At 42.1% G+C, this 19,195-nt stretch overlaps 1 protein-coding gene across 7 annotated transcripts in view; it reads left to right on the forward strand.

The window, feature by feature from the left end:
- The first annotated feature begins 196 nt into the window (after positions 1–196).
- Positions 197–19,195, forward strand: part of ZFYVE28 (zinc finger FYVE-type containing 28) — a 147,555-nt gene continuing 128,556 nt past the window's right edge. For 4 of the 7 annotated variants that reach the window (XM_040556346.1, XM_040556347.1, XM_040556350.1 and 1 more), the window contains exon 1: positions 211–443. In XM_040556346.1, the coding sequence (XP_040412280.1) occupies positions 405–443 (39 nt within the window). In that variant the 5' untranslated portion in view covers positions 211–404. Of the gene's footprint in view, positions 444–9,770; positions 9,792–19,195 lie in introns of those variants that run through there. The other 3 variants (XM_040556345.1, XM_040556355.1, XM_040556352.1) reach the window with 3 other exon arrangements.

Here is a 19,195-nt window from a genome sequence, read left to right on the forward strand (position 1 = left end):
AGCGGCGCATCCCACCGCACCCCCAGCAGCCCTGCGCGGCATGCCGGGACATGTAGTCCCCCCTCATCTCCCATTACGCAAATGAGCGGCGGAGTGGGCGGGGCGAGCCCTCCTCCCGCCGCCTTGCGATTGGCGACGGGGCCTGAGGGAGAGAGAGCGAGCGAGAGCGGGCCGGCCCCCCGCGCATGCGCAGAGCGGGGTCGGGGCGCCGCTGCCGGGCGGGCGGCCGCGGGGGCTGTCAGTGAGGCGCGGAGCCGGCGGCGGCGCCGGGCGGTCCCTGCGCTGAGGGCAGCCCGCGGCCACCGCCGCCACCACAGCCGCCAGCAGCAGCACAGCCCTGCCTCCCGGAGCGTCCCGGAGCTTCCCGGCCAGCTCCCCCCGAGCAGCCCCGGGCGGTGACGGTGATGATGAACAGGTTCCGAAAGTGGCTCTACAAACCCAAGGTGAGCGGCTCGGGGGGCTGCGGGGGGCGGCGGGATGACAAAGCACGGCGGCGCCTCGGGCTGTCTGCCCTTCCTCCTCATCTGCCCTTCCTCTCCTTCCTCCTCTTCCTCCTCTCCCTCCTCTCCTTCCTCCTCTCCATCCTCCTCTTCCTCCGAGCCGCGCGCCTGAGGCAGCACACAGCCTCCTGCTGTCGCGCCGCTATCGCGACAGCGCTGTCGCGAGCACCTGGCCCCCCTCTGTCTCCCCCCCTCCCCGTCCCCGGCACCCTCCTGCTGCCGGCCGGGCTTCGGCGGCGGAGCCGAGCCCGGCTCCTGCAGCCCCCGGAGGGCACAGCCCGCGTGGGGGGCGCCTGGCGCACACGGACAGAAAGTTGAAGCGTGGCTTTAGGGGAAAAGTTGAGGTTTTCCTTTTTTCTGCGGTCGGAACCCCGGCCAGCGTGTGTGGGAGAAGGCTGCTTGTCTGGCGTGGCTGCTACGAGCCGAAAGGGAGGTAATTTAGAGGTGAAGGAGCTGGGAGCGCCGTGAGGAGCAATGAGGAGCTGAGCGGGCAGTGAGGGGATGCAGGGAGCGCCCAACAAACTTCAGTTGTGTTCCCGGTAAACTTTGTCCTTTCTTTCATATCAATGAACTTCTAACGAGTAAAAAGAAGCGTGGAACTTGTAATGAATAAAAGAAGCAGAAGAAATTGCCAATGCAGCTTTTGTCACCTTTTCTTTGTCAAAACCAATTAGCCTTCCCTCTAATTGTCTTCCTAATAGAGATCTGATCTCTTTTTTTTTCTGATAAACCCCACTTATTAATATGCAATTTCAAAGGGCGCATCAAACGGTGCGTGCTTGTCTGTCCGTGGGGCTTATCAACGGGGCCGGGAACTTTGCACACCCGTCGCGTGGCACCGGACCTCTCAAAGCCTCCCGGCAGCGCTGTGACAGCAGCGTCGTGTTCGGGCTGCGGCGAAGGAACCACGGAGGAAAAGCTGGGGGACTTGGCAAACAGCTCGGGTTGGTTTCAGAAGCTCGCTGCATCGCTTTCTGTGCTCGTCTTCAAAATGGGGCACTGGAGAGCGTAGTAACGTGACGACCTGTTCCTTCAGGAACAAGCATTTGCTCTGATTTGTGCATTGGCTTGTTACGGGTAATGTTGAGATAAATATACAGAAGTTTGCACAGTTGTTTGTTTGTTTTTGGTGGAAAGTAAGTTGAAGGCGTTCACACATAGGGAGCGTAGCTTTCCTGGTTGTTCTCCTTGCTGTCCAATTTGACCAAAGGATTCTTAGGATTCCTTCCAGTAATGTTGGTGGGTTCCACAGTCTGTTCTGAAATGGTTTGGAATATAATCTGTTTTGAAGTTGATTTCTTTTTGGATTTTTATTCTGGTGGGGGCTTATTGCCACTTATGTTACTTATAATCTTCTGTTAGGTCGTGCAGGTGCCAGGTGTGTTTTATGGGCAGTAGCAATATTGAACTGATGATGGAGACTGCTTCTTTTGAGGCTTTCCAGATACTAGTACGGTGTAACAGGACTTCTGCATGGCAGCTTTTTTTGCAGGTGTGGGGTGTTTGGCTGCTGCTTTGATCGCATCCAGAGCTGATTGTGAAGGCAGCAGGGGAATGGGACTGGGAGGGAACAGGAGAGCAGTGGGTTCACAGTGCAGTCTGGTCAGGCACCTGAATAGATGCTCATATTTGTACATGGCTGAGACTGAGAAATGGAACAGAGAGGTATTACTCCACACGATTGAATTACCAAGCCGTCAGGATAATTGCCAAGTTACTGTAAGAGTCAGGGACCTGCATCTAGGGAGAGACATTTACTTCAGAACTGCTGCATCTGTTTGAACATGGCAAGGATGTGAGAGAAAATGTGGGTGTAGGGAAGTGGAAAGTCCTGACTAATGTTGGGAGCGTGTCACGAGAGCAGCACGGCTTTCCTACGTCCTTACGCAGCCAGCGCTCTGCCTTCTGGCCCTGCCCTGGCTCTTCAGGTGTGCTGGCATACCCGGACATCAGTAAGCAGGGTGGTGGAGGTACCCAGAGAGAGAAATAAACGGCAGTGATGAGGTCTGCACAGCTGGCAAGAGGCAGAGTTTTAGCTGATGCATTAGAAGCAGAGCAGAGAGATGAGGCTCGGTTTCCAGCCTCCTGTGCTGCATCGATGGTGACTGAGATTTTTGTGTGCTTTCACGTTGGTGGAACGACGGCTGTATGGTTTGACCTCCTCAGGGCGCTGCAGGCATCCCACTGCCTCTTTGGCTCTGCTACCATGCGCAGAAAAAGGTTGATTCCTTCTAAACCAAAACATTTGTACGTATGCAGAGATAGACCAGAAATATTTCCTGTCACTCGAGGGAGCTTCTTATCTTGTACCTTTTGCTGTCGGAACATTCCACAGGTGCTAGGTCAGAGCCTGCTCCCGGGCAGACCTGAGCATCCCACAGAAGTATGGGAACTGACTGGTTTTGTACAGTTCAGAAATGCTTTTGATGCCCAAAGTATTCTGAATAACTTCTATGAATGCTGCTGCTGAAGTTCCAAGAATAGCTTGGAAAAGGAGCAGATAAGAGCTCACCGGGGTCGATGTTTTGAATTGAGATCCATTTTATTGATATTTTGAAAGAACTGTTCAGTATTTGACGTGGGAAATAATAATCTCTCTAACCACAACTTAAAGATGTTTTTAATCTGCTTAGCATAAAAGACTGGAACATCTTCAATGGATGTTTATTTTTCTTTATTTAAAATATTAGTTGGTGATTACATCTATGAATCTGAATTTCTTTGGGTTTTCTTCAAGCTGATCGTTGCTTTCTGTAGCTGGATTAGCAGATGCATTTTCAGGACAAGAGATTGTCGCTTTCTGTTAACGTGTTTCAGTGAAATAACATTTAGGGATGCGTGGAATGGCTGGTACTGGGAGAAAGCTCGTTTTCGTGTCTGTGCATAGTACCTTTCTTTAACTTTTTAAGGGTCTTCTTACTAAGCTATGTTTTGGGAAAGTAAGCCCTAGGTAGCAATAATGCTTTTCATAATATTTATTGAAGGATTTAGAATAAAACATAGATATGCTAATTTAAAACAAGGCTTTAAAACAAGAGCTAGTAAATGAGCATCTTGGAAGATTTCATGGAAGTAAGAGAAAGAGAGAATGTTCCTAGGGGATAAAGAGTAATCCCCTAATGTAGAAAAGTGAGAGCCAATGGCAAAATATTAATCTAGTGACCTCTAGGAGCTTTTGCACTACCTTGCATAAGGATAAGTGTTTTTGTTTGTTTGTTTTTGTTTATATATATGTATGTATCTTTCAAAAGCAGGTAAAAACTGAACACTAAAACCTGCATGTAACAATGTAATCTTGCTTGGGAGTGTTGTCAGTGTTGCTCTGTGGCAGGGCTGACTCAAAGCATTAAAGGATGGGAAATAAATAGAAAATAGCCAAGACTGATTTTTTTATCTTTTATTTTTTTGGAAAAGAAGAGGAAAATGCTCATAGGATTTTATTTTTTTTTTAGGAAAAAGCTGTATACAGAAGATGATGAATCAAAGTATGAACTTTAGAGGAACAGAAGATAGTAAAAATTACTCTCGAATACGTGCTTAACACACTGTGAAGAACACTTTTAAAATTGAGTCAGTAGAATGAGATGTAGGAAGAGGAAGGATTATTTTAAGTAGCGCTTTGATGACTGAAATGGTGAGAAATCAAAAAGGATGAAGCTACTGGAATGGCCAAGCAAGTATTGAGGCTAGTTTGGGGTGAGAGAAAGGAAAAGGAAGGATCAATTTACAGAGTGATAGGAAGAAAGCACTATCTTATTTTAGCTATAATTTCCACATCTTAAAAGTGAAGTGTTTACTCTTTACAGGAGAGAACTAGAGTGAGTTCAGTCGTGGGAAAAGTGTCTTAAGAAAACTACTTGAATGAAGAGTGAAGGAAGAGGTAAATTGCATTTGTAGCCTAAAATTTCTTTTTACTGGTGCCGTACAGTAATCAAAGTCTTTTGGGCACTGCTGTTTGTGAACAAAACCTGGTATTGAGTACTATATTTTTATTAACATCTTACTACTTTCAAAGACAAAATTTAGGAATCTTTCTTATTTGGGGAGACCTCAATTACCCGCTTAATTATTCTTGTTGCTGCTGTCTGATCAGAGGCTGCAGCTATCGAACCGCATTCATCAGCAATATTGATAAAAATCCAGAGGAAGGCAACTTACACATCCGCAGACATAGCTTTAGAGTTCTGCATGCTGAAGTGCTTTATTTTAGAAGCACCATCTAGTGGTTTGAACACAAGTGTGGAAACCAGTGATTCTTTGCTGCTCATTGTGGCTCTGCAGCTGACTTAGGGTAATTCTAAGTCCTGTTGTTTCTTGGCCTTGGTTTACCTGCAAAAGTCAAGTGGGCAGCTGTTGCAGTTGTCTATTAAGAGAATTGCTTGGCTGTTCTTAATTACCCTGATGTGGGAGAAATGCGTGCACCTTGCAAAGTGACTTTTTGGACGTAGATTACCGTGAGCAGAGTCACGGTGTATCAGAGTGGAAGTCCATCTAGCCTGGTGTCATGTCTGGTGGTTCTCATTCGCTGCATCCCGTAACAGATGCCTAGGGAAAAAAGATGAGATGAATAGGAAGTGATACTTCCCCCGGGCTTTCTTTTGAACTTACGGCAGTCTGCGTTTTCAGGAGTGTGCTGAGCTGCAGATTGTGCCCGTATAATTCAGTAGCTTGGGAACATTTTTCCTTAAACTGTCTAATCGTTTTTCAATCCATTTATACTTCTGGCCTCCATTATGACTACTGGCTACTCAGTGCTTAAAGCCCAGTTTCCCTCTAGTGAGGTAAGCATTTTCCAGCGTCCATCAGTGTGACCCAGTGTGTCCCTTGTCCTGCAGACTCCCTTTGCTCTTTCCCTTGGAAACTTGATTTGGATCTTTCGACTCCCTCTCATGTCCCCCCATGATAGTTACCAGAACTTAGAAAAAACTTCTTAAAGAACACATTGTGCTCTTCGATGTTATGTAGAAGAATCACAATACAAAAAGAATGTCTGCGTTGACCACAGTATTTAAGCTCTGGTAGTTGAGGGTGCCCAAAGAATATTTTCTTACTGAGCTAACTAAAAAATTAGCAGTGCAAATACCTTTGACATGCTTCATTTAGCTGTTTTAATAGTTATGATCTACTGTCTTGGCAGTTCTGTTAGCAATGTTCATTTAAAAATGCATTCAGTAAAGCTATTTTTATATAACGATGTTAAAAATAAATGAATTGGAAGCCGCATAGGTACGTTTGACTCATGTCTGAAGACTGACCAGCCTTCACAGCGCATCCAAAAAAGCAAGTTTCTCAGGCTCAGTTGTTTTACTGGAGGATGCTGCTTCGTTGGAGTCTGCCTTACCTGTTCTCAGATGAGTCTTTTTTTTCATCTTGCAAGTACAAAATATTCCAGTGTATCTAAAATTACAAGCTGGTTTAATGGCCACATGCTCTCTGCTTGTATTTTGGACATGAACTGCTGCTCTGCAGACAAGGTGAAGCTGCTGAGCCCCATGAACCGAAGCTGTCCCGAGCCAGCTAACGCCAAGCTCTCAGCCCCCCGTGACAGGCAGTGCTGTGTAGTAGAATTTGGTTTTCTTTTTTGGGGCAGCATCCAAGCCTGTTGTTTGGAAACAGGCGAGTGACACAAGTTGTAATACACTTCGCAGAGCTGTAGATTTAGGATGTAGGAAAGGGTGAGCTTTAGGGGGGTTGTGTGTTTGGACAACAAAGATGCAGCCTTCCTGTCTGAGTGCTCCTTGCTGTTAAAACCGGAGAGTCTTGCTCTTTTTTACTTGTTTTGATGGTGTGAGTCAGACATGCTGCATTCTGTGTATTTCTGTTCTCCCCTGCAGCCTGTAGGATTTTCCTTCTTGTTTCCCAGTGGGCAGTGACCCTTTTGCAGTACTTCCTTGGGCCTCTAACCTGGGTATTCTTCTTGACTCTCCTCATCCTGTTGGTGGTTCTGCTTTCTCCTGTTACTCTCTATTCACCATCTTCTCCTCCCTAGAGTATCAATGCTTTTGATGTTGTTTAGGATCAAGATTCCCTGAAGAGCTGATCAACGGGAACTGGGTTATCAAAGGAAATAGGATTCTGCAGCAAGGCTGTGATTATCTATAACATTGCACTGCAAGGGAAGCTGAGAATGTCATGTAAGGACTGCCCCTACTTTACCCCGTCTTTGTAGGCCACAAGATCATTTTTCTTTTCTCTCGCAGGATCTTTAGCCGTGCTTGATGGCTGTTCAGAATGAATAACGTAACAGTGAGCATCGTGTCAGTTCCATGTACTGCGCGCTGGGTGAATGCAGGAACGGAGAGCTACCGGGGGAAAGACACTGAAGGGGAGAGAGGTGAACAGTGTAGAAGGAAGTGCTCAGAATAAAAACATAAGAAAAACAGTCTGAGGGTGGAAAAAGGGAGGAGATGACTTTCCCCTTTCGAAATGCACACTTAATATTTTCAAATGGGCCATAGGTTAATTTGAATTGGGGTGATGTTTATGCTGGAATGTCTTAATTCCTGCCATCATCTGGCACTTTGATCTTGGAGAATTACAGGTGGTTGAAGCTAAACTAACCGGATGCTCAGGGTGTTCTGCATTTCTACTTTGCATTCTTCTAATTTTCTCCTTCCTTTGTCAACCTTTTAACATAGGAGACGTTTCATGTAATTCTGAAGTTCATCAGATGTTGAAAACAATCAGATTATCCAAGTTACCATTTCTGCTCTGTACTGATGTTATAGAGCTGAGCGTGAAAGGAGCCTTCCACGTTTATCTGAAGTTGGCTTTTGGATGGTTGTCATCTTAGGGATCTTTTTAGAAGTGATTAGGGGTGCTCATTATCAGTGCCTCTGTGTAGAAGGAGAGTCAGAGAAGCATCAGTCCGTTGGCAGAAATTTCACCTTCCTGTATCAGTCCAGTTGCTGGACTTTGAGTGCTCTTACTACAGATAAGGACATATCAGACTGTTTCCTATCAAGCCCTACAAATCCTTTGAAGGAACTGCCTGCTTTTACGTAACTTTCAAGGTTGAGAAACAGAGTACCTGCACTTCTGAATGCATTATTTAATGCTTTTGTAAAGTGTTTTTATGGAGCTGGATGAGCGTCTCTGATCTAGTTGACAGCCTTACAAAAATGGCTTGACGCAATAGAGAAGACATCATTCTGTGGTGCAGGATGGATGGAAACCCTTGTAGAGTAAGGCAGCTGGACATAAGGAGCAGGAGAAAATGTTAAGGGCCATAAAGCAAATCTCATCTTGAACCTGTGATTTATTTGGCCTTGTATTTTAAGGTGTTTTGCAGGTCATCACTGAAGCATAAGAGATTAAATGGAAATGGTAATTAGGTTTGCTGCAGTCCGTTGGCGATGACTGGTGCGTGTTCATCCTGGAGCAGAGTGACTGCTTTTGTTTATGTGTGTGTAGGTCCTGTGGGGACTTAGGGTGCCCTGGTGAGGTCTCTTAGATTCTTGTGTTTGCCTAGGCTCTGTTGGCCCATTAGGTGGTGGTGAAGAGGTGTTAGAACATTTTGCATTATTTTTTCCCTGTCAAACTTTGTTTCTCTTTGGTATATAATGCTTCTGATGGTGAGCTTGGCCAGAGCTGGAGGGCTTTTTGAAGATTAAAGAGTACTAGGGGATTGTTCCGAGGTACGAGCTTCCTGTGTACTTTGTAGCTCTCTTACAGTTTTTGTATAAAGCCTGTAATAAGACCGCAGCGTCATGATGAGCAACAAATAATTGGAAGAGGGCAGGTCAGTTATTTTATGTGCATATTGTTTACCTATAGGAGTTTACTGGTGTCATTGGTCATTTGGTTGATATTTTCTTGATAACTGAATTACTATCAAGTGTTTTATTCAGAACTGATGTGTTCAATTTAGAGACTGCTTTCAGATGTTGGATTTTTGTGTGTTTTATTTCCCTAACAAAGCTGCTGCTTCTCCCTGGATTTTTTTTTCCATAGTTGAAGACTTGCTATAATTTTTTTTTTGCATCATGATTTCAGTCTGGAGGTGTGACGCATAATATACCCGATAGTGGTCATGATGGTAGGAAGGAAGGTACTGAAGGTACCATTTTCCTTGCTAGAAAAGGCAAGGAAGCAAGGTTTATTGTTAGGCATTCTCTTTATTTCATAGCATATGTTCTATTCCCATTTTTGTCTTGTTATTTTAAAGGGTATATTATCTCAATCAGCTACAGTATTTCTTCTGACAATTGGTTTCTTGAAGAAAGTCTCAGCCTTAGAGTCTATCTATTTTTCAGTAGACTACTTCTATGTAGCTTGGAGAGTTGCTGTCTGGCACTTTCATGGTAGACAGTGCTGTGTGTTGCTGAGAGCAAGAGTTTCAAGTATTTTCAGATCTGGACTTGGGCTGCAACTTGCAAAATGAATGCTGCTTCAAAAAGTCCCGAAGTATACATTTCTGCATAAACAATTAGGATAATTTTTTACTTTAGAAACGTTCTATTAATTTATTGATATAGTGTGTGTATATCTAGATCTACCTAAGCTGTGTGTATGTATTTAACCTGCTATTCTGATGTTAACAGTAAAGGCAAATGAACTGAAGTCTAGTTGCTTTTGTTTCCTACATCAGAGGTAGGCTGTTGTTTTGATTGACCTGACTTATCTGGTTAAAAAGCTTTTAATTAGTTTAGAAAAAACGTTTACCTGATAAATACTAAATCAAGCTTTTTGAAAAAGATGAACCCTGCCAAATTACTGCAAATAATACTTCATGAGTATTCCTGAAGACTTGATAGATAAACCTTTCTCCTGGGAGCATTGGTTTCAAGGTAAGAAAGCCAAGCACACTTTTTGCTTAAGCTTGGAGTCGTTTGCAATCAGTCAGGCCAAGCAGTGAGATGCTGCGAGGCTGCTTCTGGCTCTCGCTGTGGTTCTCTCTGTGCCTGTGTGCTGTGTGTGATCCAGAAATTGTGTATAATCTGTGCATTTTTTCAAATGCCAAAAATGATTATTTTTCCTAGCTTTTAAATGGGGGACAGAGGCGCGAAGGTTTTTCAGTGCCCCCACATATAAGCTAATAGCCAAACTAGACAGAAAAGCTTAATCTGGGGGTTTCTTATCTGTTTTTTTTTAATTTGTTCTCCATGTCCACTACTTCATATGAGATTATTTTTCCTTTTAGGGTTACCGTGCAGTCATGTTTTACAGCTGAAACAGAAGACCAGATTGTGTGTACTTTGCTATCCAAAGACTGGAGTGCAGCTTACTGTTTCCATATGTTTGGATTCACTGTCCAACTCTAGCTTACAAATGAGAACATATGGGAGATAGGTAATGGTGATTTTCAACTGCTAATTAGTCATGTTCAAACCAGTGCCTCTCTACCCAGGCCTTCAGTCACTTCTGTCCATCATCTTTCTCATCTCCCCCTTGTGGTAAAATCACTGGTATGTATTGGCATGCAAAGCTGCTGGGGGAAAAGGGTTTCCTTCTGCTGTAGCATTTTTGTAATTTGGGGTGTGAGGAGAGTGTCTTCCAACTCAAATGCTGTCCAGGAGTCCTAAGTGCAATGTACCAAAAATCCATCTCATTGTGGTGGGATATCTTGCTTACATTATAGTTTGTTTGGTTTGTGGGGGAAAAAAAAAGGATGATGTGATCAATGTTGTATGTAAAACAGTATGAATTTGAAATGTTTTTAAATGCTGGCATCTACGGGATATGTAGGTTTTGCAGGACTGGATGAAAGCATTCTCAGTAACGACTAAACTTAGCTTTGAACCTGTTAGCTGCACTATTTTGTCAGAATTTGAGTCATCTCGTGGCTACTCCATATCACAAGTCAGGTTGCTTAACTCTGTGACTGCATGCTGTTTATGACTCCCTCCTTGTACTGGTTATTAGGCAACTCTTCTATTATAATGACTTTTTTTGGTAAAGTACTGTCAAAATGTGGTGAAATGTATTTGGGCAGTAGCGATCTTTCAGAGCAACGGGAGAATTACTCTCTCACCTTCTCCAGTGTTCCTAATATGTGACCTATGAAGAATATTTGTGTGTCCCCCTTGTGAATTTTAAGTTGACTGAAGACAGCGCTGCTTCTGCTGGAGGGGCAGGGTTGCTGCTGGTCCCCTGTTCGTTCAGCTGCTGCCCGTGTGCTTCTCTCTTATCTCCCTACGCCCTGCATGAGGAATGGAGTGGCCTTGCTCTGCATTGGATCAACTTCCTGACACAGCTGGAAATTAATGTAATTTGTTTATAGCAATTTGCAGAGTTACCCGTCAGCTTCATCCAGGGGGGAGCAGCAGGATCTCCTCTTTTGGTGGCAACATGGTCTTTAAACTACCCTGTAGCAACCACAAAATTGCATCTTCAGAGTCTTTTGTGTTTGTCTGATATTGTATTCACAATACAAATAATGGGAAAATGAAACCCTAATCCAAAGAGAGAAACACTTATGTTGCTGGCTTGAACGGCACCTATTCTATTGCTCCTCCTTTGGCACGAAAGATGCTGCATTGTGTAATGCAGGGAGCAGTCTGAAACCCAGGTGAAGTCACATGGAACTAACAGAGCTCGACTGGTGATTCGATTCTTTATCATAAAACACAGGCCCACCTAATTTTTTTTTAGGTGACATTAGGGTACAGACCATGTATAAAATGTTAATGTAGCTAATCTTGCAGTGACAAAGGCACAAAGCAAAGCTGCAGAAGCGGTGAGGCAAAATAGAGAGCTATGAAAGGGCAGGGTTTCCACATTCTTGAACGACCTGACACTTTGAATTTCCTTTTTCAACAGGAATTGTGAAGGTGCTAAAGTATCCAGTTAATGCACCATTGTCTGTTTGGCATAGCTATACTCTGTTTCAAGTTCATTATATGAATTGTCAAACGTAGAATTTGCTAATTTGGGGCTTCACAGTGAAGTGAAGGATCAGCTACACTGAACATTTTTAATTAATTACAAAGTCTTTTAAAAACCTTTCTTTTATTTACCTTTCATCAGCTGGGTCAGAATTAATATATTTAAATAGCAGTATTGTCAGATAACGTAACATTTTTCACTGTGTACTTAATGGAATAAGAAATTTCAAAGAACTGTAAGGAGAGGGAGAAGTACAAATTCTTGTTAAACTTTCAGATAGAATTAAATTAATCTGTGTTTCGCTTGCTTGAAAGCTAGCAAGTAAAACTCTTGCAATGCTAAGTACAAAAATAATAACTGGGGTATGCAAGTTCTTCCCCAAGTATAAAGTACTGTCTGTACACGTTTCTTCATTCTGCATTGCGTGTGCTTTATCATGGTGTTGGGTGGTCCCAAAAAGAGCTAAAAGCTTTGCTGTTTTTGAGGATATACTCTTAACGCAGCAGAAGCTTCTTGTAGGGAGCTTGTTTGCCTAAGCAACTTGGGAGCAATGTGGACGATGATATTGCAGCACGTGTCTCAATGTGTGAGTGCCCACTTTCCCCACTCCACTAGATCCATGTGGAGCAATTAGGTATTTCATTTAGGTGCAGGAAAAAGGTGACATGGAGAAGTGCTGTCTTCCTAGATGTTATTTCCACTCTGAATACCTACTGTTAGGGATAAAAAAAAAAATATAAAATAATAATTGTAATTCATATCACCTTTCTCTGAAGGTAAAGCTGGGTATTAGGGGGAGCCTAATCTTAACCTGCCTTCAAAATTATTTTCAGGCATTATTTCCAAATCGTAATTACTCCTGGAAAATTGATGAGTGATTTGCTGAGGAATATGGGGATTGAATAGAAATTGTCTGTAAGCAGTGTCAGAGCACCCTCTGCAGCCTCATAATATTTAAATGAGCTTTGTACATTTCTGGTGATAGCTTAATGATATGGATGTGACAAAAAGAAAAATTAAGTTTCCAGGTGCTTTATACCACCCTGTTGGCCCATCAAAGTACAATGGCAGATCCTTAGGGAAAATAATTAATGAGAATGTTTTGGATGTGTTGTCTATTGTCCTACTGTACCTCTCCTGAAAAGAAAACCCTCAGCAGTTTTAGTAGGTTCACTGCAGTTTAGGCTGAAAAGTAAAGAATACCATGTCCAGTGGAAATTGCATGCAAATTAGGTCTGTGTGATGGACAAATTATAATGCCATTAAATCAACTGGGGAGAAAAACTTAAGAAGAACTTGCTTATTTGGAATTCCAGTTCACTGACTTATGATAAAAAAAAAAAAAATCCAAGATTTGGTAACCAGTGGATCATTTGAGCTGCACAGTCAGCAACAGACTCATCTGGTGTCATGCTGGGACATTGGTTCAGGTCAGGTTGGGGAAACGTGTGGGCAAGCATATGGCCACTGCTATGGGCTTTTTTGCAAACATCTGGGTTTCTTCTAATCTGCTGCTGAACGACCTGATGCTATTTAATTTATGAGCCACGCTAGTTGGGTGGAGAGTAACATCTTGCAAGGCACTGAAGACTGCATAGCTGAGACATGAATGCCATGTGATTTGTTTTTGTAGGTGAATGCTATTTTTAATGTACAACAGTAATTTATTTTTTTTCCTATATTATTAAATCAATGACACTTCACAATGTGAAGTCTTTTTTTGTGTTCAGTCACTTTAAAGGATTGTATCCCTTCAACTCAAAGCAAGGATCCCTAGAGCAGGTTTCTCAGGGCCGTGTCGAGTTGGGTATTGAATGTCTCCAAGAATGCAGACTGCACAACCTCTCTGGGCAGCCTGTTGCACTGCATGGTCACCCTTCCGGAAAAAAAAAAAATCAATCTTTTTCTTACATTTAAATAGAATTTCCAGTACTTCAAATTTATCTGTGCTTTGAGCAGTGGGGATGTTCACATAACATATTCTTCACACTTGTCAGAAATGGTTTTCACCATCTCTTAGGACAATCTACTCCTCTTCTCTCATAGCTGGTTCCTTTCCAACTCAAAATGCCAATCGCTTTTCCTGCTGTTTAATACAATTTCTTCCTTTCCTAAGACCAAAGGGATACAGAAAAGAAGTCTTACTTGGAATGGTGTTTTTTGTGGTGTTTTTTTCCCCTGCCCTCAATGAACTTTTTTTTTATCATGTTTGTAAGCTGTGCTTTTTGAACCTCTTATTCCTGTTGTGTTCTGTCCCTTCTCTCGTTCGAGATACAGATCTTTTATAGAGCTCGATAGGTGGGGTTTCAGCTAAGCAGCAGCGCCGTATGGAGTGGCTTACGTGTCATCTGGTTCTTATCGCTGCTGTGACATTGACTTGTATTTGCTCTGTGCTCTGAAGTAATTAGCTGATCCTGCTTTGCATTCCTCATTCGTTAGAACCTGTTCTTCATGAGTACTCTCCAATTTGCAGTTTTGTGTAGTATTATGGTTTTTTTTTCTTTTGGTTCATTTCTATTAAGCCTGAGCTTGTTACTGCAGGTGGGCTGAGCTCTGCCTTGTTCCTAGTGCTCCCCAGCTTTGGCTACGGCATGTAGTGGTGTCCTTGCTGAGCTGACTCAGCCCAAAAGAAAACAGTTTAGGGTTTTGTGACAACCAAATTGACTTCTTTTCCACGCTCATTCCTGCCCTTAGAAATCATTTTATTTGCCAGATTTGTTGATTAAATCTGTTTGAGGTGCAAGACCCGAACAGCAGCCAGCCAGGTGTGCGGGACTGGGTGAGGAGGGTTCTGGAGAAACGGGATTGCTCTTTTGGCAACAGCAAGTCATTAGAGTTCATCAGTAAAATGGTCAGTTTATGCTAATGTAAACTCTATTCCTGCTTTCCGAAGTATTTTTCATGCCTTAATGCAATTCAAGTGGACTGTAACCACACTTATTTTTTTTGAAATTGTACAGAGCCAGGCCCATGACAGCACTTGACACATACTCACATTTTAATAGCACATAGTATATGCTTTAAGTTACACAAGTAGTTAAACAATCTTTTATCTCAGGGCTACTTTATCTTGATTGTTTCTTTAGTTAACAAGAATGCCATGTGGGACTGCGTGAAGAGTTCCAGTGAGGCAAAGAGGTCCCTCGTCTGTGTTCACTACATCAGTCATGCAGTTGAAGGGAATTGAAATGGTTTCATGATTTGTCCTTAATGTAAGAAAATAGTAGTTTAATAATACATTGTTCTTTCAAAGCTTACAAACTCAGGCTTTAGTGGTTGGTTCCCCCAGCCTCCCTCCCTCCCCCTGTATCTTTCTGAGCATCAGCTTAGACTGAGTTGTCCATAATTCTTTGAATCATTTTTTCCCTTCCTCACCTCAGAAAAAATGGTGGTGGGGTGTGTGTGTGTGGGGGTTAATTAAAAAAAATAAATTAAATTTGTTTAATTTCTGTTCTCAGTCCTCCTACTCCTCCATGAAGTGGTCTTTGGCTTGTTCCTTGAACATTGTAAGGGAAATTCTACTGGGTAGTACTGAGATGTATAATAATTTACTTGTTAACCGTTTGATAGATATTCTGTGTTTTATCAGCACCAAAAATATACACTTTTTTGCGTACATTAAATTTCTCATTAGAGGTAGCTTGTTAGTACTCTTCCTGCTATAATACTGGAGAAATGAACGTTTCCAAGTATATGCGCTTTATAAGAAATTTACAAACACAATTATGACTTTGACATTTTTCCATATTGAATGAGATTGCCTCAGGCCAAAAGTGAAAGACAAATGAAGATCAGAGACATGCCCTAAATACACATGAACCAAAGCTACGGAATGAGGTGGTAAAATTAATATCTTGTTTTTATGTTCAAAAGATGTCAGAAGATAAGGGCAATTACTATTTTTAGATCCTTTATCAAGAAGGGACAGGACTTGCAACTGTTTTTTTTCATATTTAATGACTAATATTTGGTTATTGGACTATACACTTTGCAAAAACAATGATTCTGTTGCATTCTAAGTTGTCTTAGCAGGTTTGTGTCTGGTGTGGATTATTTTAATGGTGATAATGAGGAATCATCAGTTTTGGTGGGAAAATTCTTCAGAGAAAACTTTAGTGTTTTTTTTTTCTTCTCCCCACAATTTTCACCAGTTTTTATCTCTGGATACTTTGAGTGTAGCTACACTTGCTGATTCAGTTTGCGATCTGGTTTGACTTCTGAAATATCTGTTTGCGTCATCCTCAAAGATTTCTTCTTTGTGAAAAGCTGAGTAGGTATTAGGCAATTTTTAAAGAAGTCTCTTCAGAGAAAACTTCTCTTCAGAAGAAGTGATGGCTTTCCTTTTGTAATGAAAGTAGCCAAAGTCCAGGGCATAGCTATTTATTCTTAGGTATTGCGTAGCCTAGAAATTTGCCAAAAATAACCCTCAAAAATGAATGAAGAAGTCCTGAACGACCTCAGGAGTTTAGTAGGTGGCTCCTCAGAGATGTTTGTGGCTGAGGAGAGCCTGGGGCAGGGTTGCTGCTGCCCCAGAGCACGCCTCGAACAACCTTATTTTGTAAAACCGGACAGCTGTAGAACAAAACTATACTAACTTCTATTTTGTCTTTTCCCTTTGCAAGCAGTCTGAGGGCATTTGCAGTTAGGTAGGCCTTGCAGGACTTGAAGAGGGGTGAATATTCCTCTTTTTCCTACGGAAGGGAAGATGTCGCGAGGTGCTGAGAGGCCTGCTGCTTAGCCTGGTGCAGCCAGCCTGCTTCCTGCGTCAAGGATGTGGAAGGTACTTCCACAGGAAACACTTTGTAGCTCGCTTTTGGTGTCATTTACCCCCCAGAAGAGCTTTTCTCCACTATTTTCTTAGCTGACTCCAGAGCTGAGCAGGTCATGCTGCTGCAAATCTGGCTTTGGTGTGTGCTCCTGCTGGAGTTCCTGAAGCGAGCTGGGGAATGGACTGTTAGCACTTGACGTCTTATGATTCTCTTCATAAGAGGTTATTGTATATAAAATAAATCTGACTTAAAATTTTTAGAGATTTTGGGGAATGGGATCATAGCAATCAATGAATTTTTATAGGCTATATATAGGTTTTTCTCCAGTTTCTGACTTTTCCTAAAGTCATGTTCTTCTGTAACAAAAAATTCAAATAAGCCTGAAAGACATTGGAGGGCGTCTGCAGTACTGATCACATTCTTTTAGTCTGTTTCTCTCTTCTTACTTGGTTCTGTTATGTCCTGAACAGCATCAGCCACCTTGAATCTTTGTTTTAAAGCCTATTGTGGCTTCCGAGAATAAAAATAAAGGATTTACTAGAGAAGATTTTTCATTTAGTAATATTTACCACAACTTAGTTTATTTTTACTTGCTTTCATACAGCTCTTGTAGATGGTATTTTTGCTGGTGCCAGAATGCTGCTAGTGGGAACAACTGCCTCAAGGTGAAGTCCAATCACTGTCTCAGGAAAATCACACTTGTTAGGGCATTTTTGTTGTCTGAGGACTGGAAAATATTGCATCTATTCTAAGAAACTTACTGGTTTAGCTGAATGGTTGGAAGAAAATAACTCAGTTTGTATTTTAAATGTAACACTTCCAATATTATTTTGGCATCTAAGTTTGCAGGTATTAGTAGGTATGATTTTTGTTGGTAGTTTTGTGATGTTTGCAGAGGAACTTGGAGAAAGGATTGTTATCTTTGCTTTCTTTATGCATTGTTTCTCACCTGAAATAAAAAGCTTTGTGAGTTTTTCTTTCTTAATACTAGGAACTAGCCAAATAACGTCTTCGAGAAAAGGTGGTTGGGGTTGTCAGGCTGCATTCAGCCTGATCTGCTGTCATCTCTCAGAGCTGTCAGCAAAAGACAGGGATCATTGCAGCATGGCATTAGAGCATGAACGCTGGGTCGATGTGGGTTAAAGTCATTACCAGGATTTTGTTGGGCTTTTCTTGAGGTTTCTAATCCTCAATATCTTCATTTTCATTGCTTGTGTCAGTTCAGCTAAAGCTCACAAAGGTTTACCAACCTATTACACTTGGCCTTTTGGTACCGTCTGTGTAGATGAATGTCAAGTAACAGGCACTTTCAGACATGGACAGATGAAGGCAGGCCTTTTCCTAAAAGCAAAGTGACATGAAGTTGTCATGATTATGAAGTACTATTTACAAATAAATAAATTAATTGAATTCATGCATTTAACTTGTGTAGCTTGAGGTAAAGTAGCCACCCTGGGGAGTAACTCAAATTATGTGGTGTCTGGATTAGCCCCCATTGTATCCTGATTGTCTCCCTCTTCTGAACGTCGGCAGTATTTGAGTTTTAACTGATACGTCTAGCAGCTTTGTCTAAAGGATTGGTGAATGCTCGCAAAGTCTTGTGAGAATGGGACGCAAAGCTTGAGTTAGACCCCGAACACAGGAGGGCTCCCTCTGAGTACCAGGCCTCTTCCTTGGAGATCTCCAGAAGCCACCTGGACATGGTGCTGGGCCCCCTGCCCAATGGAGTTGTGGCCTGTAGCTGAAATTTCTGCCTTTCTATGATGTTAAAGCAAAGCCTGTAATTACAATGCAACAATACCAAGGAGCAAAAGCGCATAAAGATGTCCTGGGGAAAAGTACCTTCACCATCTGGTACTGCACCCGAGGTCCTGTATTCCAATATCAGAAGGTGAGCTCAGATTCTGAGGCTGGGGGAGAAGAGTGGGCATAAGTCAGGGGAAAAAAAAAACCCTCCTTGTGTATGTGCTGAAAAATTAAGAAAAATACATATTTAGTCAGAGTGACATCCTGGACCTGCTCCAACTCAATGGAAACTTAACTATCCACTTTAATGGGGGCAAAACTTCATACCTAGCTTTTGGAAGGGCTAAGACTTAGAAACTTTTTTTTTCCTGGCAAAACTTTCTCTAAAGTGACTAGAAAAAGATCAGTAATGGAACGTAATGTCTGAAAGTATGGCCATATTGGTTACTTCCCTTTCCCTATAGTGGAAACTTAGGTAAAGATATGTCTAGTTAGTGTTATTTATTTATTTATTTATTTTCTTTGTTTTTAAGAAAGAAAAAGTCGTGGTCTACCTGCCCTGGGACGGAGCTGTTTTCAGCAGCCTTTGTCTCTTCTGTGATGTCCCCCATGCAGGTCATAGGAGATTTGGTGCAGCCAGTGCAAGGATTGCATGATTTAGCAATTTCACAGCATCGGCCAGAGTTGCTGTGATGTGCAGAAACGGCTTCCAAACTGTGGCAGTGAGATTGGAAAAGCTTCAGCTATTCTCGTGTTCTCTAAGGTGTTTCGTAACAACTGACTGCGCAAATCCCCCTGGATAATTAGCCTCCAATATAGTAATTATTTTATAAAATCATTCGGTACACAGACAGAATGCATATCTGAAGTGGAGGTGACTGTATGTGTTAACAACTGATGTGAAATACTTCTGAAATAGTTCAGCAAGTAACTGTTTTTAATCAAATATTCTGATTGTTTCCCCAGGAACTATAGTTCATGTTCTCTAGCTGGAAAAAGACTTTCCCATCACTGGCTGCCTGAACAGTCCAGTTTCTCTACAAAGAATCTTCCATAATTTGTGAAACTGGAATATTTGAATGTCTAACATGAGTTTTCTTAACCTGCACGTTCTGTTTCTTTATGTGTCAATAACAAAAATGTTTTCTATTGCAAAATGTCAATTTGAACAGGATTTTTCACCACGAAGAGGAATTAGTGGAAGGAGCAACATATATCCAAATGTATATAAGAAGTGAATTGGGTAACCTTTGGAAACCTAGCTGAAAATGCCATCTTTAACTTCTTCCGATCCTATGATTCAGCGTTTTAAGTGCAGGTTTTAGTAAGCTTTAGGAATGTCTTTTAACACAG

This window comes from Cygnus olor, chromosome 4, assembly GCF_009769625.2.
Source record: "Cygnus olor isolate bCygOlo1 chromosome 4, bCygOlo1.pri.v2, whole genome shotgun sequence".
Taxonomy (NCBI): Eukaryota; Metazoa; Chordata; class Aves; order Anseriformes; family Anatidae; genus Cygnus; species Cygnus olor.